The following is a 21,875-nucleotide window of genomic DNA, read 5'->3' on the forward strand; positions in this document are numbered from 1 at the left end:
TAGATTCAGCATATCAAAGAACCCCATATATTCAATTTTTGTTAAAATCAAACAAAGTTTAAATACTGGACCCTATCTTGGACCAACTTGAAAACTAGGCCCATAATCAAAAATCTAAACACATGTTTAGATTCAGCATATCAAAGAACCCCAAGAATTCTGCTATAATTTCTTTTATCTAACAGTACTTGTACATACCTTCCTACCAATTTATTATAATATAATTCTGTACCATCGGTCAGTCGGATAACATTATACAGCATGTGTAAGTCTGCATCTGTAAAGTTAAATATGATACACACATGTATATGTACAATAAAAATACACTTGTAGCATTCATTCATACATTAAATCTCTCCCCAATTTATCTAAATGTATGGAAATTATCACAAACAAAAATAAATGGGGAATGTGTCCATGGGACACAGATGATGCCCACGCTTGCATATCATTTAAAGTTATAAAGAGACATAACTGAAGAATGGTAAAAGTGACACGACCCAAATATGTTATTGATCTGTCATAACATTTGGTTGAGGCAAACTTAAGTTAAAGAAGGAAACGAAAAATTTGGCAATTTTTCCATTTGTAAAGGGGCATAACTCTAGAACAGTAAAATTGACACCAGCAAAAATCAAATTTGATCTGTATTTTGTGGTAATAAGCATTGTGAATAAGTTTCATAACATTTGGTTGAGGCAAACTTAAGTTAGAGAACGGAAACGAAAATTCAGCAATTTTTCCTTTTGTAAAGGGGCATAACTCTAGAACGGTTAAAGTGACACCGCCAAAATTCAAATTTGATCTGTATTTTGTGGTAATAAGCATTGTGTATAAGTTTCATAACATATGGTTGAGGCAAACTTAAGTTAGAGAACGGAAACCAACTTTGGGACGTACGGACGTACAGACAAACAGACGGACAAGGGTAAAACTTAATGCCCCCTCCACTACAGGGGGGGGGGCATAAATATTACAATCAAGCAGTCACAAATACTGTATTGATAATTCATATTTTCTGTGCTATAAAATAAATAGTTTCTGGGTTCATGTAAAATAGTTTAGTACATGTTTAAATATGCCATTTAAATTCTACATTTGCATTATACTATCAAAATTAGAAAAGGTGAGACATATCTCTGTGTCAACATTTCATTTTTATTTGTAATACTTCAATCACTCTAAATTGTGCTATTTACCTTTGTCTTGATAAATTCTTGTATCAGACTCTTGTGTCATCATCCATCTGACAGCCTCTTTCTGATACGGCCTCAAACTGGGAATCAGACAAGGATGTTGGATATCTGGTGATGCCTCACCTGTGTACTTATTTTTCTCTATACCATGATGTTTTTTGACAGACAGATACAGATCTTCTATATCATGTTTTCTTGTGAATTCACTAATGTACTCTGCAACAAATTTCTATATATATTTTTTATAATAATATAAATAGATATTTCATATAATTTTCTAATTTCTCTGAATTCCTTTCGTGATTTATATATCTTATTCAAAACGGTACTATCTAAAACAAACATGTTTAAAGAGTGAAGGGCTGAGATTTAAAAATAAACTGGTTCAAACCAGCCACATACATTTGACATAGAAAGTTATATATTGAGCCTGTCCTAAGTCCAGAGCCTTGCCAGTGGTTGTCTTAGTCACAACTTGTAAAGTTATGTTTTTAAATTATTTGGAAAATAATGGAGTACAGGGTTCTCATTATGGATTTATGAAGTCCAGGGACTCCTTAATTTTGACCAAGGCAAGTTCAATATTGAGAAGAAGAAATATTATTGCTGTATAGTTTTTCAGCCTCCATGAAAAAAAAAAGCAAGAAAATGACATCAAATTTTTGATTATTTTTTAAATTATGCTCTAAAACGATGACATGTGTGCTCAGTTGATACAAATTGACAATGATGAGTACATACAGATTTTCATGTCCAGGACTCATGGAATGGCCTTAGTGAGAACCCTGTTGTAGGTGGTAGATCTCTTAAAATCTCTTTAATATATTTCCACTTATTGTAACTTAAGCCAAGGAAATTTAAAGGTTGCTGTATTGTTATGACACCTGTTTATTGTTGAAGACCGTATCATGTGTATATTGACAACTGTCTTTTTAGGATGCTGTCTAAATGACCCATACCCAACAATTGCTTTTATTTATAATCATCCTAGATGAGTCCTTGAGATTTAGTGAAGTAGCTGATTTCATTATCTTTTCTTTAATAAACCACCAAAATCAAAAAATATAAATATAAACAAACTTATTTTGTGGCTACTTTTATTCATGTTAAGACCTTTCTAGCAGACATTGATACTATTTATTTTCTTGATTTCTAAACTTTGTTGATGTTTTCTTATAATAGAAAACTCTTTTCGTGACAATTACTATTCCCATTATTCTTCTAGCCGCCAAAGTCCTGAAAAAATAAATTATTTTACAGTGTATTACCATGTTGTCTAATTCCAAAGAAATGACCAATAATACTCTGAACTGCCAAGCTATGCTTTTTCATTTTCAGTGGCTCACAGGCAAACTTCATATTAACGAGGGCAGCTTGTCTAAGGTAGACAACTATGTCAAGCGACTGGTGATTCTGGTCATATCTTTCTAATACCAACTGAAATATTTTGTCTGCTGCAAAAGCTCCCAAAACCTACAAATGAATGTAAAATGTAAAGTGGGTATTTTTGCAGGCTTTAAACATAGCCATGTTAGCAATTTCAAATGCCAAACCGTTTTGTCTTTTTTCATATTCACATTTTTCTTGCCACTCATTCTTATCTGTGAGACTTTCTGAATAATCAAATTTATGTGAGGGATTTTCTTGTTTGTTTTATTTTAATCACCAAATTAGAAAAAAAAATAAACTCCAAATATAAATACCCCATTTGACCATACATAATTGTACAGTAAAAACAGTTAAAATATTTAACCATTAATTAAATTGAAAATGTTTATTATCCATTTTAAATATCTAATTGCTGGAAATAAATTTTCCTCAGGAATTTCATAATTTCCATGTCTGACAGCTTTTAAATTCGTATTTGCTGGGAATCATATCATAAAAGATTGTCTATATTGTCAAAGTGTCTGAAATATCACAGAAAATCAATCAGACTGGAAAGTTTACTTTACAGATATGAAGACCTATTATATCATAATTTCAACAAGATATAAAGACCTATTATATTATAATTTCAGCAATCAACATTGATCTTTTGTCAAGATTTGAGAACCATGAGCTCATTGAAATTCCAAGCACAGAATTCAGAAGATAAATATTCATATTCATTTACGGTACATGTATTTCCTGGAAATGAACAAATTGCAATGATTAGGAATTTTTGACAGATTTTCAAACAACTGAAAAAGACTATATAAATGAAGTACCTCGCTAGGTAAAGAACATGATATACACCAAAATTTACACTTCTTTAATCCATTTGCAGTATTTTCTTCTGTGTAAATAAAACTTTCGCACCCATCACAACCAACATATAACCAAAATTCTTCTGTCCGGCTCAAACAATCGTCTGTTAATTCAAAAAGAGGCTTTTCCTCTGAAATTGTCAATGAGAATGTTGCAATTTGTTTACACCATTCATTTGATTTGATTCTAAGCTGTTGCTGAATTGTTACGCAATGTACACAATTTTCCAGATTCTCGTTTAAGACTGACTGAACGTAGGAGTCATTGACTGCTGAATATTCCTCTTGAGACTGCACACCCGATGAAGTACTTGGCTGACAGGACTTGGCTCTAGCTTCAATCTGTTCCTTCAAGAGTTGAGAATCATTATCTGAACATATAGACAGGGAACCAGATGCCCCATCTAACAAATTCCATGTCATGCATCTTCGTTTTTCTTCATCTGCTCTTTTTGGCACTGCCTTCTTTCTTTTTCCCATATTCACATTAATACTTTATTCCAAACCTAGAAATAAAATAAAATACATGTGTATTTAATATTTTTCGTTTGACGATGGCGGAGATCATTTGACGATGACGGAAAATATTTTAACGATGGCGGTGCGCCATCATAAAACAGGTCATGGAGATCACTGCATTAATAAGGAAGTGATAAATGCTAGATGCATCCCTTGTTACAATTTTTTATAGAAATTTTAATTGTCTTAAAATTAAAAGAGAATAACTGGCCATGGTATAGCTTTGATTGCATCTACAAAGCATGATGACCAGCTGTCCGATTGGTATTCCCTGTCCAATTGCTCAGTAAGACATGTAAGAGTGATGATACAAAAAAATTCATGCATGATAATTAATTAGTCAATTACAGGTTAACCAAGGATTTGTATAGTAATACTTACTATACAAATCCTTGGGTTAACTTATAGAAAAAGAAAAAAGAACACAGAATTAACCGGGGGGAAAAGATGAATGGTCTAAAACGTTTGGACAGTTATGAGACAAGGTTACTGGTAATAGTAGATTTGATTGGTATTAACATGTTACTTGTTAGATGCATATGCTCTTGGTCATTCAAGTCTTTGTGACTTGGATGGAGAGTTGTCTCATTGGCACTCATACCACATCTTCTTATATCTATTGACTCTTTCACAACACATCCTTAGACAAGATAACTAGTATTAAAGTTTATGACAGGAGTTATTGATGATTAAATTGAGGCAGTTGCACTATCAAGATTTTATAAGCTGAGTCTAGAAGTGATAATTTTAGTACAATCAGAAATTAAATTAGTATCCTAATATAGTGTACATGTATATCTTTATTTCTTAAGGTGGTACCAAACACCTTGACTAAAATTAATTTGGCTCATTTAATTTTCATAAAATTTTGACAAAATATTTACTTTGACCCTTTGACAAGAGTTAAAAAATTTCAAAAAACTTGAACCACACACTTTATCAGAAAAATTTTATTGGATATATAGCAGTTTGACAAACGCTAATTTTGATCATTGAGAAGCTTAATATCTCCTTAATAATAGAATGAGATTAAAACATTCAGCTGATTTTTACAGAGTTATCTCCCTGTAGTGTTATGTACCACCTTAAGAGTAAACATGAAACAATAGTATTATATGATTTAATCTCTCTCCATAACAATGCCTATAATCATATACTGACCTAGTAACAAACTTAAAGTTACTAGCCTTTACAGTTATCACTTGGCAGAAAAAGGGGAATAATTATATTTTGTACTTTTTGTTACCAGTGACGGAAAAATTCCGGATTGTTACGCTTTCTCAGCACTTTAAGTACATGTACGAACATTTCCTACTGAAGGTCGGTGGTTCTTTCTGGGCACTCCAGCTTCCTCCACCAATAAAAACTGACCGCCACAAAATGGCGTTAAACACCAATCAATCAATCAATCAAGTACAAACATACAGTTGTGACCAGGACTAATCATAGAATGGATAGAGTAATGTTTAAAGTCAAGGGAAATTTATTAATACATATATATCATAGAGTAAGTTAAGCTTTGCATTTGAAATTCAACCCAATTACAGAATTACAAAACTATTTATCATGTTTATGCCAATACATTGACTGATATAGAAAATAAATAAAAATAGGTGATTAGGCCTCTTAACACTATATGCAGAAGTTTCAGTCAGTAGAATTGAGAATGGAAACGGGGAATGTGTCAAAGAAACAAAAACCTGACCAAAGAGCAGAAAACAGCCCAAGGCCACCAATGGGTCTTTAACACAGCGAGAAAATCCCGCACAGGGAGGCAGGCTTCAGCTGGCCCCTAAACAAAAATGTGTACTAGTTCAGAGAAAATGAACGTCATCCTAAACTCCAAAACATATAAATGTACCGAAATTAAAAAAAACATTCAAGACTAACAAAGGCCAGAGGTTCCTGACTTGGGACAGGCGCAAAAATGGGGCAGGGTTAAACATGTTATATGAGATCTCAACCCTCCCGTAAAACTCTAGCCAATGTAGAATAAACAAACGCACAGCAATATCCACAGTAAAACTGAGTTTAAAAGACCATGACGGGGGGGCTTAATAATCTCCATGTATTTGAGATGTGATAATGCTAAAAGAACTATACACCTAACATTATTGACAAACCATTTTTGGTTCCACTCAAAGTGACCCCATCAAACATGTCAAAAGAACTTGTTAAATGCAACACCTGACAAAAATCGCCCCACCCTTTTAAGTTAATGAAAGATGCCCAAGTCAACACCTGCTTCAAATTAGCTAAAGTGTGGGTTTTGCTCGTTTCTGAAGGTCATAAGGCGACCTGTAGTTGCTAACATCCAAGTGCACTTGCATGTCATCATAGGGAAGCAAGACAACTCGCCCCACACCAAATCGCCCCCCTTTTTCACGAACTTGACCCACTTTTTGATAAAATACTCCGCTGGGCGCAGCTTGATACGACCGCAAAGGTCGAACCCTGAACAGTTGGAGCAAGTATGGACACAACATTCAAGCTTGATACAGCACTGAATTTGGACTGTTATTAAATATTTGACACAGCATAAGTTTCTGACACAGAATGAATGAGGTCTTTCAACCATATAATTATTATTTGCTTTTATATATAAATCAGAAATAACCAATTTAAAATGGAAAATTTTAAAGAAAAAAAAATGAAAAAAACGAAAAAAAAAAACCCCATGATTCATCACCCCCAAACTCAATCCCAGCTTTCCCTTTGTGGTATGGTACCTTGCAGTACAATTTCAGAGAGATCCATACACTTGAACACAAGTTATTGTCTGGAAAATTGGAAAAATGCTTATTTTTGGCCCCTTTTTGGCTCCTTTTTCCTAAACTTTTTGGGCAATTACCCCCAAACTCAATTCCAGCTTTCCCTTTGTGATATGGAACCTTGTAGTACAATTTCATAAAGATCCATACACTTACACACAAGTTATTGTTATGAAACTAGAAAAATGCTTGTTTTTTGCCCCTTTTTTGGCCCCTAATTCCTAAAATTTTGAGGCAATTACCCCCAAAAGCAATCCCAGCATTCCCTTTGTGATATGAAACCTTGTGGTACAATGTCAGAGAGATCCATACACTAACACACAAGTTATGTCTGGAAGTTACAAAAATGCTTATTTTTGGCCCCTAATTCCTTAACTGTTGGTACCATAACCCCCAAAATCAATCCCAACCTTCCTTTTGTGGTATTGAACCTTATGGTAAAATTTCATAGAGATCCATTCACTCAAACTAAAGTAAGAGTGTGAAAACATATGTGTCTTTGGACGACGTCGTCGACGCCAACGTCATACCATTATATGACCGCAAAATTTTTTGGCAGTCGTATAAAAAATCGCCATACTGTTGTTTACCAACTTGACTCACTTTCTAAAATATCGCTCCACTCTAGCTGGTTTACCAACTCACCCCACTTATGACAAAAGTGATAATATATAATAAAGGTCTGCCAACTCGCCCCACTTATGAAAACTTATCTACACAGAATCAAACAAATCACTTGTGATACTAATAAAAATCGAAAATTGAATAATGATTATGATTGAAATTAAATGATGCTTCATTTCTTCATGTTCTTAAAATAAAATTGTAGATACATTATTTTTTATTATGTAATTTTAGTATTTATTGGAGAATAACTTTATAATAATCATCAACACCCATGATTCTTGACTTATCTAATAAAACAGTGATTATATTTACCAGAAAACAAATGTCATAAACAGTTACAATAGCCAATAACATCGTACGTCACAGAAATGCTGATACTTACTTCTTTCTGCTTTATTTCAACCAAAAGAAAAGAGTTAAAAAAACAAGATGCATTTCTAAGGTTTTCATCAGTATTCATTTAATTCATAAGTGGGGCGAGTTGGTAGACCTTAATTCCGTAGTTTAATTCTTTTATTCATTAGTTGGGCAAGATGGCAGACTTTTATTCAATGGGATTAAACTCCTTTTTATAAGTGGGGCAAGTTGGTAGTCATTAATGCAGTAAGATGTTATTCTTTTTTTCATAAGTGGGACGAGTTGGCAGGACTAAATTCATCGGGATTTTACTATTTTTCATAAATAGTATCGGGTCCGTTCGCCCAATACATGTTCGCACCCCACACATTCGCCCTCTGGGTCCGTTCACACCCTACACGTTAGCAACCTTTTTTTAAATTCAAAAACCTGATGAATAATTAATTGTTTTTTCAGATGTTTATATCAAAATATTTTTATTTTCATAAATAAAAAATCAGGAATTTTTAAATAAAATATTGTTTTAAATTGATTTGATGATTAATTATTATATGTATGATTATTGTTAATATGGTGTTTACACAGCTAAACTTGGTGTTATTGTTATGTGTTTGAAAATCGATTTTAATCGTGATTGTTGTTTTAACTAGCTTTGATGTAAATTCTGCATGAAGTTAGCATGTATTTAGCTTGGCATGAGTAATAAACTGCTTCGCTGAGCGCAGCTGGATACACCCGCAGAGGTCCAACCCGGAACAGTTGGGGCAAAAATGGACACAATATTCAAGCTTGATACAGGTCTGAATTTGGATTGTAATTCAATATTTGATATATTATAGTTTTCTGAATAAATATAGCCAAAGAACTTGAAATTAGTTATATGAAAGATTTCTTGCTGTTGTGCAATACACTGTGCTGTTGCGTAATACTTAGTAAATCTGTTGTCAGACAATAAACAAATAAAATCTTATAACTCTGAAACATAAAATCGAAAATTTATAAAAACAAAAGGGAGCTTACAAAAATAGATATAAACCATTTACCAAAGTTTCATAAAAAATGCTGAAAGCATCTTTGAGTTATTGTCCGAAAACTGGAAAATCCCCCTTTTTGTAATGAATAAAACCCCATAAATCGGAAACGTATAGTCTGAAATTTATAAAAATCAAAAGGGAGCTCATGTCGATAGAAATAAACAATTCAACAAAGTTTCTTGCAAATTGGTGAAATTGTTTTTGAGTTATTGTCTGAAAACTGGAAAATCCCCCCTTTTTTAATGAATAAAACCCCAAAACTCGGAAACGGTAAATCCGGAATTTATAAAGTATAAAAGGGAGCTCACGTCAATAGATATGAACAATTCACAAAAGTTTCATGCAAATTGAAGAAATCATTTTTGAGTTATTGTCCGAAAACTGGAAAATCCCCCCTTTTTTAATGAATAAAACCCCAAAAATCGGAAATGGTAAATCTGAAATTTATAAAAACCGATAGGGAGCTCACATGAATAGATATAAACAATTCGCCAAAGTTTCATGCATATTGGTTAAAGCGTTTTTGAATAAATGTCAGACATGTTGACGACGGACGAACAGACAGACGGACAGGCGCTCAACTGTATACCATAATATGTCCCGTAAACGGGCGTATAAAAACAATGATTATTCAAAATGTTGTTGTTGTTGAGTTTAATAACGGTTTGGTATTTTATCATTAATAAAATGCTCCGCTGGGGCGCAGCTTGATATGACCGCAGAGGTCGAACCCCTGAACAGTTGGGGCAAGTATGGACACAACATTCAAGCTTGATACAGCACTGAATTTGGATTGTAATTAAATATTTGACACAGCATAGGTTTCTGACACAGAATGAAAGTGGTCTAAGAACTTAAAAAAATTTTATTTACCTATTCAAACCATATCATTATTATTTGCTTTTATATATAAATCAGAAATAACCAATTTAAAATGGAAAATTTTAAAGAAAAAAAAGGAAACCCCCCGCCCCCCCAAATTTTTTGAACCCCCTTATGATTCATCACCCCCAAACTCAATCCCAGCTTTCGCTTTGTGGTATGGTACCTTGCAGTACAATTTCAGAGAGATCCATACACTTGAACACAAGTTATTGTCTGGAAACTAGAAAAATGCTTGTTTTTGGCCCCTTTTTGGCCCCAAATTCCTAAACTTTTAGGGCAATTACCCTCAAACTCAAACCCAGCTTTCCCTTTGTGATATGGAACCTTGAAGTACAATTTCATAGAGATCCATACACTTACACACAAGTTATTGTCCTGAAACTTGAAAAATGCTTGTTTTTTTGCCCTTTTATGGCCCCTAATTCCTAAAATTTTGAGGGAATTACCCCCAAAATCAATCCCAGCCTTCCCTTTGTGGTATGGTACCTTGCAGTACGATTTCAGAGAGATCCATACACTTGAACACAAGTTATTGTCTGGAAACTAGAAAAATGCTTATTTTTGGCCCCTAATTCCTAAAATTTGGAGGCAATTACCCCCAAAATCAATCCCAGCATTCCCTTTGAGATATGGAACCTTGTGGTACAATGTGAGAGAGATCCATACACTTACACACAAGTTATGTCTGGAAGTTACAAAAATGCTTATTTTTGGCCCCTAATTCCTTAACTGTTGGTACCATAACCCCCAAAATCAATCCCCACCTTCCTTTTGTGGTATTGAACCTTATGGTAAAATTTCATTGAGATCCATTGACTTCAACTAAAGTTAGAGGGCGAAAACTAATGTGTCTTCGGACGACGATGACGACAACGACGCCAACGTCATACCAATATACGACCACAAAATTTTTTTGCGGTCGTATAAAAACATATTCAACACAAAAAACCTTTTTAGAAAGTCACTTTATTTTGAAACAATGAAAAAAAAAATTATAGCAATACACTAACCATTGCTAACCCAAACACGATTAAAGAAATATTCAACACAAAAATCGTTTTTAGAAAGTCACTTCATTTTGAAACAATGGAAAAACTTATTTATAGCAATACAATATCCAAATCATGATTACAAAAATATTAAACACAAAAATTGTATTTAGAAAGTCACTTCATTTTGAAACAATGAACAAAAAAAATATTTACAGAAAAATGAGCAATACACTTACCAAAGTACAATTGAAAAATTATTTAACACAAGACCAATAAAAAGGGTGTGAACGTACGTTATATAATTTGGGCAAACGAATCTGGATTCGTCATAATTGACATAAATGGGGCGAGTTGGCAGACCTTTATTCAGCGGGATTTTAACCTTTTTAATCAGTGGAGCGAGTTGGCAGACCTATATTCAACGGTAAACAAGAGTGGGGCGGTTTTTTAGAAAGTAGGGCGAGTTGGTGAAAAAGTGGGGCGATTTGGCAGTGGGGGTGGGGCGAGTTGTCAAGGAATTTCCATCAACGGTCTGGAATTATAGTTATCTCGTACCATTGTAAACTCGTACCAATGTCAACTCGTACCACTAAAAAAGAACTCGTACCAATGCAAACTCGTACCACGGTAAATTCATACCATTGTAAACTCGTACCAACTTAGGCCAAAATAAATAAATAGTGTGTTTCCGGTTTCCCGACCCTACGTCCGTTTCTGACGCCGACCCTAAACATTTTATTGACAAAAATAAAATAAAAATATTAAAAATCCGTATTTTTCTGTCTGTCCGGATTTGACTATTCGCTTAGAAAACTACAGATCTTCAAAACGTTTGATAGCAATGATCAATATAGATAAGTAAAGCGTTTCAAGAACCAAGATTTTAAATAAACAAAAAAAATACGAAGTTGACGCATTTTGCTCAACTTCTTTGCACAGATGCAAGACAAGATTTTTTAAATATTTGTATATATAGTGAATAATGTATTCAGTATATATACATATATTAACAAAATCTCATTTTGTACCTGTGGTTCTTTGAACCAAAAGTCAGAATCGTTTCAGGTTGTACAGACTGTATCTAATTCTGTCGGTTAATTGACAAATAATTTAAGAGTAAAATGAAATCAATTTACTGCTAAAATCAATCCAGCTTTTGTTGTGAAAAATGCTCTTACGAATGTTGTAAAAAATTGTTCTTAGGGCAACATATACGGCTGTTAATGCTTTTGAGGATTTGACAGTTTGAGTTCACGACGGCAAGTGGGCAGACAATGTGTAACAAAGAATAAAAAGCTTTCCCCAGTAGGCAGACATGGTGTATGATTCATGTTCATTTATAAATGAATATGCCCCAGCACCATGTCTACTTTTATTCTTTCATATTTTCTCTGGCTGGTCCCACAACATTTTATACTAGAGAAGGAAAAAAAAATCATGTCCTAATAATATCTACAATCTTTTTCCATAGATTTAATAAGACAAAGATTTCACTCTTCTCAAAACCTGGAATTTTAATATTGTCAGCCCCTCTTCAAGATTAAATTCTGTCAAACATCAACACACATCTATATATTAGATAATAAAATGCTCCGCAGGGCGCAGCTTGATACGACCGCAGAGGTCGAACCCTGAACAGTTGGGGCAAGTATGGACACAACATTCAAGCTTGATACAGCTTTGCATTTGGATTGTGATTAAATATTAGACACAGCATAGGTTTCTGACACAGAATGAATGTGGTCTAAGAACTTAAAAATTTTAAATTGGACATTCACCTATTATGGTCCAATATCCAAAATCTAAATACATGGTTAGATTCAGCATATCAAAGAACCCCAAGAATTCAATTTTTGATGAAATCAAACAAAGTTTAATTTTGGACCCTTTTGACCTCAATGTGGACAAAGTTGATAACGGGGCCCAAAATTCAAAAATCTAAATACATGGTTAGATTCAGTATATCAAAGAACCCCATATATTCAATTTTTGTTGAAATCAAACAAAGTTTAATTTTGGACCCCGATTTGGACCAACTTGAAAACTGGGCCCATAATCAAAAATCTAAATACATGTTTAGATTCAGCATATCAAAGAACCCTAAGAATTCAATTTCTGTTAAAATCAAACTAAGTTTAATTTTGGACCCTTTGGACCTTAATGTAGACCAATTTGAAAACGGAACCAAAAATTAAGAATCTAAATACACGGTTAGATTTAGCATATCAAAGAACCCCAATGATTCAATTTTTGATGAAATCAAACAAAGTTTAATTTTGGACCCTTTGGACCTCAATGTGGACCAATTTAAAAACGGGGCCCAAAATCCAAACACTAAATACACGGTTAGATTCAGCATATTAAAGAACCCCAAGAATTCAAGAATAAAACCCCATTGAAATTGGTCAAGAAATAAGCAATTTATAAGAAGTATCTTCTTTTGCACAATACTGTGCAATTAAATATTTCTTGCTATTGCACAATACTGTACAATTGACAATTTCTTGCTATTGCGCAATTTTGTGCTATTGGATATTTCTTGCTATTGCGCAATACTGTGCAATTGAAGATTTCTTGCTATTGCGCAATACTGTGCAATTGAAGATTTCTTGCTATTGTGCAATACTGTGCAATTGAAAATTTCTTGCTATTGCACAATACTTATTATATAATAATTTACACATCCTGTTTGGTGTGTATCTCCTACCATATCATTATAATTTGCTTTTAAATATAAATCAGAAATAACCAACTTAAAATGGAAAATTTTAAAAGAAAAAAAAAAGGAAAAAAAGAAAAAAAAGGACAAAACCCCCCCCCCCAAATTTTTTGAACCCCCTTATGATTTATCACCCCCAAACTCAATCCCAGCCTTCCCTTTGTGGTATGGTACCTTGCAGTACAATTTCAGAGAGATCCATACACTTGAACACAAGTTATTGTCTGGAAACTAGAAAAATGTGTTTTTTGGCCCCTTTTTGGCCCCAAATTCCTAAACAATTAGGGCAATTACCCCCAAACTCAAACCCAGCTTTCCCTTTGTGATATGGAACCTTGTAGTACAATATCAGAAAGATCCATACACTTACACACAAGTTATTGTCCTTAAACTAGAAAAATGATTGTTTTTTGCCCCTTTTTGGCTCCTAATTCCTAAAATATTGAGGCAATTACCCCCATCATCAATCCCAGCCTTCCTTTTGTGGTATGGTACCTTGCAGTACAATTTCAGAGAGATCCATACACTTGAACACAAGTTATTGTCTGGAAACTAGAAAAATGCTTATTTTTGGCCCCTTTTTGGCCCCCAATTCCTAAACGTTGTGGGCAATTACCCCCAAACTCAATTCCAGCTTTTCCTTTGTGATATGGAACCTTGTAGTACAATTTCAGAAAGATCCATGGACTTACACACAAGTTATTGTCATGAAACTAGAAAAATGCTTGTTTTTTTGCCCCTTTTTTTGCCCCTAATTCCTAATATTTTGAGGCAATTACCCCCAAAATCAATCCCAGCATTCCTTTTGTGATATGGAACCTTGTGGTACAATGTCAGAGAGATCCATACACTAACACACAAGTTATGTCTGGAAGTTACAAAAATGCTTATTTTTGGCCCCTTTTTGGCCCCTAATTCCTTTACTGTTGGTACCATAACCCCCAAAATCAATCCCAACCTTCCTTTTGTGGTATTGAACCTTGTGGTAAAATTTCATAGAGATCCATTCACTTAAACTAAAGTTAGAGTGCGAAAACCAATGTGTCTTCGGACGACGCCAGACGACGACGACGACGACGCCAACGTCATACCAATATACGACCACAAAAATTTTTTTGTGGTCGTATAAAAAGGGTGTAAGAGTATTACCTCTCGAAAAATCATAATAAGCTGCTGCTTGGCATCGATTTGCAGTGTTTTTACTACTAAAAAAAAGGGTGAGGGGTGGGAGTAGGAATCTGTTCCCACATATATATCCTGTGTGTCATTTACATTGTTAGGTTCAGCGAGGCCAAACATAATAATTCCATGCCAGATTTTTCACTGCCATTTTTGCTTTAAGATAATTAATCGACAAGAACATATTCCTATACTGACGGACTTTAAAACGCAACACTAGATTATTCTTTTTTACTCCCATTTTCAAACAGACAATTTTTGTAAAGTAAATGTATAAAGATAACTTTTATTCATTTCTTAATTGTCTGAACAAAAAGTTTGCAGTTCAAAAGTTGAACTCATGACGTCATTTTTAAAGTTTAATTCATGTGGTATATGCACTGAAACCCTGGTTTTCTCCTTATCAATGGATGTATCACCGTCGAAGACAATGACTGCCTGCCACCAACGTCAAAATGATTGTCAGAAAGGTCAACCAATTATGAGGGCATGTTTTGAGTTCTGTTTTGTACCTTTTGAATTTGCCTTTGCCCCATGCATTACAGTGTGTTTTAGCAATTAAGGGGTTTAAAATTAAGAGCTTCAAATGTTTTTCTGCAGTCGATTCTTTGGCATTTCAGTATATGGGAAACATTTTTGGCATGAATCTGTCTGCCATTGCATTTGTCGACTTGATTAGCAGTTGACGTTGCAGCCATAAAAAAGACTCGCAAATGATGTTGCATAATCAAATTTTATTGACGTTGCGTCGTCACTACATATTGATCTGGTCATGGATGGTCATCAACAAATCCTGACTGCCTGTACCGTTGTTTTTAGGACAGTTAAACGAGTTTCTGAGGTGAAATTGTCTGAAAACAGAACGTTCACGTATTCCTGCCTGCAATATTCCTGATTCAGATTTTCACTGCTTAGTCTCGGCAATATGGGGATGCAACATTTGTTTAATGATTCAAGTGTGGGTACAGATTGAACGAATTGTTTCACCAAAAAAAAATCCTTAAAAAAATCATTTGTTGGTTTCAAATTTCGCATTGAGAAATTCGTGCGAATTCAATAATCCGATATGTTACATGTACATAACCTCAGGTACGTCAGTTATTGAATTTTTCTAACCATAAAGAAGTATGGTAAGCATGAATAGTTGTTATATGAGGATCAATTGTGATTTGGTAAAAAAAAGTTCACCAAAATGTGTGTTGCGTTTCTAAAGTCTGTCAATATATTACGACCCATGAAATGCATAAAATTTGCATTAAAGTTTATTTTCATATTTCTTACACAGAACTAAAACAGACAATTAAAAAAGCTGTAGATTTAAGTACTATTCTTAATATCAAAGAAGCATGCAAGACTCATCAAATGATTTCATTTGGAACCTTTTTCTGCTGTTATCGATGGAAAAAAATAAAAAGTTTTTTTAAAATAAAATGTTTTACCTACCTACCCTACCTAATTTTTTTCGAGGTGAAATAGGAAACACACTATTTATTTATTTTGGCCTTATTTAAATGCATTCAAATGGTGTTTAATGATGAATATATACTTTAATTTCACTCGATACCTCTTAAGTCTGTAAAATGTATATAATTTGAAATTACAATGACCAATTTGTAGCTACCTATATTTCCGCACTTTCTGTGTTGCCATTTAGAACATACATCACACTCTATTGCTTCTTGTCGGGGTCTAACCAGAGAGTGGCACCATATACAATTGTCGTCTTCCATTGTGGTTATGAGAAACCTCACAAACATGCCCCATTTTATGAGGAAAGTGAGCTTTGAGACAACTCATGTCAGCTTATGTTTTGATAATCAGGAATTTCATTTAATAATAAACATTATACATTTAATTCCAAGCTGTTAAATTATATAACAACAATCAAAATTTAATAATATGATTAAACAAGTTGATTTTTGTCTAAGTTTTCATTAAAATCTGGTATAAAATTCAAAGATATTTTAATTTTTTGTATAAAGCTTAAAAAAAAATAATAAAATAAAATCTAGTATAAAATTCAAGTAATTCAACTTTTTTTATTAAGTTTACCAAAAAAAAAAATCATAAAACATTCGTATTTTTGAATATATTTTTAATGGTACGAGTTTGCAGTGGTACGAGTTCTGATTTGTACGACTTCCCAGTGGTACGAGTTCACGTTGGTACAAGTTAACTTTTTTGGTACGAGTTTACGTGGTACGAGTTTACAATGGTACGAGTTAACTTGCTTCCAAAGGACTCCGCCTCCGGTGTCCCATAATATTTGTCAATCACACTACATTCCCCTATTTTTATATTTATTTTAAATCCGTGAAGGATTTTTTTTAATTTTCCATACAAATCTTGATTGACACTGCACTTACCAATTAAACGATATATTGTGTTTTCACTTCTCCTCATGTCTGATTGCATTCCTTATCGCCGGAAAAGTGAGTGTGTAATGTTTACTTCCGGTGGTTAATCAATAAAGGAATACAAAAAACGTTTAACAAATCCGTGTAAGTAACATACTTTTGGAAGGAGCTCTACACAGGTATTATGAAAAGAAGAAAAAAATCCTTTCTGGATCTTCGATGCACCGATTAATACTAAATAAAATGTATTAAACGCATTTATTACAGGCTTAGCAAATTATTTTAAGCAAAAAACAAAATACAAAATACAAAAAAAATCCAGAGCATTTGTTTTTTAACATTATTTGAGGAGTAAAATATTTGTCTTAGATTAAGAAGCGATTCAACTGACAAGCACCTCGCTGATATCCGTCCAATATCTATGCACAGAAAACCAAGACAGGTCCTTATGACAGGATACAATGAAGTAGGGAACTATCCCCTGCATTTTTGCAAATTCTTAAAGCTATTGTTTGTACCGACTGAGCGCCACGCTAGAGGACAGAGACTATTTTAATAACAGTATGTAAAAACAAAAAATAACCTTAAATTTGGATAGAAATAGGATATGTGGTGAAAAAAAGGAGCAATGCTAGACTATCAACATAAATTTGATCCATGATGAATGTTTTCTGTACATTTCAAATATATGTAAAAAAAAAAGATAGAAGACTGTGACAACGACATGTAATCGGAAGTGAATATTTTATGTCACTTTTGTGGTGAATATAATAGTAATGAAATAAGAGAAAATGTAACAGCACGCTCGAGGGTTTACATATGAAGATCAGTCTAGTAATGAAGAGCAACTTCTACAAAAATCTTGTTTATCTTGGAATCAAATACAATAGGAGAAACAATCAATAAGAGTTGTCAATTCTTTAAAATTCAAATAAAATGTTTTTCTTTAAGAAATAAAAACACTAAAAATATCTAGGGTAAAAAACACCACACATGACCTCTACTCTAGATATGCAGGACAAACCGTATGGAATGAGTTACCAAATGAACTCCGGAAAGCCATGACGCTGGGACAGTTCAAAATTGGAAACCATAGAACGGTACCTCACTCGTGCGAATGTCGATATTGCCAATCAGAATGATCTGACATTTATAATATTCATATTTTAATCTTTAAATTTATTGTACTGGTGCTATGGATTTTTTTAGCGCTATTATGATATCAGTGTTATGCTTTTATATAGTGCATAACTCAGGTTAGTTCTTTCTGCTGACAAATGCATAGAGTGCTTTTAGTATTTGTGCTTTTTAACTTATGTAGTTTTAGTTACCAATTTTATTTAGGGGCCAGCTGAGGACCACCTCCGGGTGCGGGATTTTCTCGCTGCGTTGAAGACCCATTGGTGGCCTTCAGCTGTTGTCTGCTCTTTGGTCGGGTTGTTGTCTCTTTGACATTTTCCCAATTTCCATTCTCAATTTTATTAGTTAGTTGTGTTTGTGCTTTGTATCGATCTGATGAGTAAAGCCCTTTCAATTGATTTGTATATAGTTCGTTCTTATGTGCTGTTTCACCACTATCCGAGGTAAAGGAGAGGATCGGGCGGCCACAAAAAATATGTAACCCCGTCAAATGCTATGTATGTGCCTGTCCCAAGTCATATCAGTCACCAGTGGCGGATCCAGAGGGGGGCGTAGAGGCGTACGCCCCCCTTTGCTTGCACTTTTTTTTTTTTTTTTTTTTGTAAAATGATTAATCAGACTAGACTTCGTGAACTTTGCCATTTTCCGCGTATTTAATTTTTATGCGGCAATTCTTTACTTATAAAGATATGTTTCGCTCGTATTTACTGTAATATATTATTGATTATGTCAAAATCATGTGATTCGCTACGGTGGAGTTGACCAGTGCGTCGAAAAAACGTCACTCAGTCTTTTTGAAATTCAAATTACAGTAACTCATTGCTTAGGCTGAGGATGACAAGCATGACACCTTCAAAGCGACAAAGGATTGAGCAAGAACGTATTTATTGACTTCTATTTCACAATTCCACCGAACAGAAAGTAATACTCTATTAAACTTTCATGGAAAAAAAGTTCCACAGCAATATTATTTACCTACGAAAACATGTTTAACCCAACACGCCCCAGCCTATTAATAACATAGCTGAATAATGATCCCCAGTCAATAAGCTCTAGATAGATTTAAAGTCTAAGGTACGGACCATTTTATTTGAGGGGGCAGTCTGAGATGTTTGAGAGAAAAAATTCTGACCCTGATTTTTGCCTTAAACAAAAATTCTGGCCGTATCTGGATTGAAAACAATAATCTTGTCCATTTTTTTTTTGCTATTAGAAACAAAAATTTCCAACAGATTAATTATTTAGCATTAAATGAACAAGATGAATAAAAAAACGGGCGTAATTTTTTTGGGGCCGGGGGTTTGCATGTAAATCCCATATCTGACTGGAATGTCTGTTTCGTCGAACTGATAAAATGAATACTTTTTCAAGGCCCGACTGCAACCTGTCTGCTGGGTGTGGCCTTTGTGTCTCCATTTGTCGACCGTCATTCATATATCCGTTGTCATTTCAGACTCATTCGTAGCCTTTGGTTGATTTGAAACCTCTAACTTCCCTTGTTGGGTGAAACATTTCAACCAAACATTTGGATAAAAATTGCTTGTTTGTCTTTCTTAACTCGTGTCGGTCGTATTGTAAATTTCATTGAATAGCCCGGCGTATATCTTGTTTACAACAAGAAATCCGTGACGTTATGCTAACTAAACATACAACAAACGAGAATTTTCCATGTCAATGTTTTACTGACAAGTCCCACATGAAATATATTAGTACAAAGCTTTGGATCCATCTAATCATTTTATAATAGACAATTAATGGGGAGAATACGGCATCAAAAATGTCCAACCCTTACACTTTAACTATAAAATATACATGCCTTACGTCAGGAACCGTTAAAAAAAGTGCATTTTACACTTATGTTATGTCTTTTAGCCAAAAAAAGGTCCAAAAAAATTTTCGCCTCCCTCCGCTCGGCAATCTTTTCATACTTCGCCCCCCCTTTCCAAAATCCTGGATCCGCCCCTGGTCACCTGTAATTCATGATTGTCGTTTGTGGCTGTATTTTGTGTTTGTTTTGTTACATAATCAGCCGTTAGTTTTCTCTTTAAATTGTTTTACATTTGCCTCGACAGGGCCTTTTATGGTTTGCTCATCTCTATGTTTTATATACCTGAACTACTGCTTAAATCTCTTATTAAGTTTTGCTGCTGTGAATGTTTGTCTTCTATCTATGAGGGTCTGATGGGGTTTACAGAATAGAGAATAATGTGCATAATGTGCAGAATACAGGGCTAAAAAACAAAGAAAATAGAGAAAAATGGGGTGCTAAAATATATATAGCTGTTGTCTGCTCTATGGTCGGGTTGTTGTCTCTTTGACACATTCCCCATTCGAGTCCATTCTCAATTTTAGAATAGAGAATAATGGCCTATAAAATTAAAAAATACAGAAACGAAGGACACCCCATCCACACCCTCGTCTATTTATTCGCTTTGGTTCATGTAATGTACAAGTATACGATCTATAAATCTTCTATGCTCTATGCTATATAAAATTTATTAGTTTATTGGTAACATTAACTGTCTCAATTTTACCGCACCATATGCGCATTTCGACAATTAACGTCTCTTCGGGAAAAAATATTTGAAATCTCAACCTTATTACAAACGACGAAAAATTGATAAAACCAAAAATGACTAAAAGTAAATCCAAACGCGGGAAAGGAATCAGAGCTATATAAGCACTAGGAAGATACATATGTAAGAATATTAGTAAGTCTTCAGTTGATATTTTATAGTGTGTCTTTCTATGTTGTGATGTTACACTATTGTTTCAGAAAAAGGATGAAGGTTTGGTACCATTAAAACGTTTAAACCCGCTGCATTTGGTTGCACCTGTCCTAAGTCAGGAATCTGATATTCAGTAGTTGTCGTTTGTTGATGTGGTTCATAAGTGTTTCTCGTTTCTCGTTTTTTATATAGATTAGACCGTTGGTTTTCCCGTTTGAATGGTTTTACACTAGTAATTTTGGGGCCCTTTATAGCTTACTGTTCGGTGTGAGCCAAGGCTCCGTGTTGAAGACCGTACTTTGACCTATAATGGTTTACTTTTATAAATTTTGACTTGGATGGAGAGTTGTCTCATTGGCACTCATACCACATCTTCTTATATCTAGTTACTATAGACATCAGAAGTCATTCAAGCCTATTCAGATGTTGATACACCTTTCTGCTCAAGTAACTACATGATAAAGATATGAGCTGCGTCAGATAAAAATCGACATTATGCAAGTGCACGTATACATGTACATGTACATGTATAAGACTTTGATTGATTTTGGAACATTCAAATACGAAATAAAAGATGAATTTTGGTCTGCTTTGTAAGGTTCTTATATCAACTCAATTTTCAAACAGTAACAGACTTTACATAGAGATTTTTCAACCCTGAAAAAAGCTAACAGATGTATTGATATTCATTTGCATAACATGCATAAGGTCGATTTCTATCCGACGCAGCTCATATCAAATTTTAATTTTAATCGATACAAATACATAAGCAACTTGACAATTTCCTCACATGGTTGAAAAACATTAAAAGGGTTTCCTTCCGGTGTCGATAGGCTAAATTGGTCAGGAATATCTATTTGTCACTGCACCTTAGATCAGCCAATAGTCACGCGATACAAGTGTGGATATAAGTGAAGAGGGTCTGATGGGGTTTACAGAATAGAGAATAACACACAAAAAGGTGCAGAATAAAGGGCCAAAAAAAAAAAAAAAGAGAAAATGAGAGAGAAAAAAAGAACAGAGCATAATGGGGTACTTGAATTTAAAGAATATAGAATAATAGGACAAAAATATAAAGAATAGAGAAAAATGGGCTAAAAAGTTAAAGAATATAGAAATGA

General features: G+C 34.0%; 1 protein-coding gene and 1 long non-coding RNA gene across 2 annotated transcripts in view; one reads left to right on the plus strand and one right to left on the minus strand.

The window, feature by feature from the left end:
- The window catches only part of LOC127724626 (uncharacterized), a 42,347-nt gene extending 32,771 nt beyond the window's left edge, over window positions 1-9,576 (plus strand). The window contains exon 2 of the long non-coding RNA XR_007992614.1: window positions 9,478-9,576. This is a non-coding gene — a long non-coding RNA (uncharacterized LOC127724626). The remainder of the gene's footprint in view (window positions 1-9,477) is intronic.
- The window catches only part of LOC127724574 (E3 ubiquitin-protein ligase SHPRH-like), a 69,682-nt gene extending 52,711 nt beyond the window's left edge, over window positions 1-16,971 (minus strand). Inside the window, exons 1-5 of the mRNA XM_052231574.1 lie at window positions 16,895-16,971; window positions 3,407-3,951; window positions 2,465-2,669; window positions 1,200-1,412; window positions 199-277 (exon numbers count right to left, since the gene is read on the minus strand). Coding sequence (XP_052087534.1) covers window positions 199-277; window positions 1,200-1,412; window positions 2,465-2,669; window positions 3,407-3,925 — 1,016 coding nt within the window. The 5' untranslated portion in view covers window positions 3,926-3,951; window positions 16,895-16,971. The remainder of the gene's footprint in view (window positions 1-198; window positions 278-1,199; window positions 1,413-2,464; window positions 2,670-3,406; window positions 3,952-16,894) is intronic.
- Window positions 16,972-21,875: the final 4,904 nt, after the last annotated feature.

This window comes from Mytilus californianus, unplaced genomic scaffold (assembly GCF_021869535.1).
Source record: "Mytilus californianus isolate M0D057914Y unplaced genomic scaffold, xbMytCali1.0.p SCAF_14, whole genome shotgun sequence".
In the NCBI taxonomy this organism is placed as follows: domain Eukaryota; kingdom Metazoa; phylum Mollusca; class Bivalvia; order Mytilida; family Mytilidae; genus Mytilus; species Mytilus californianus.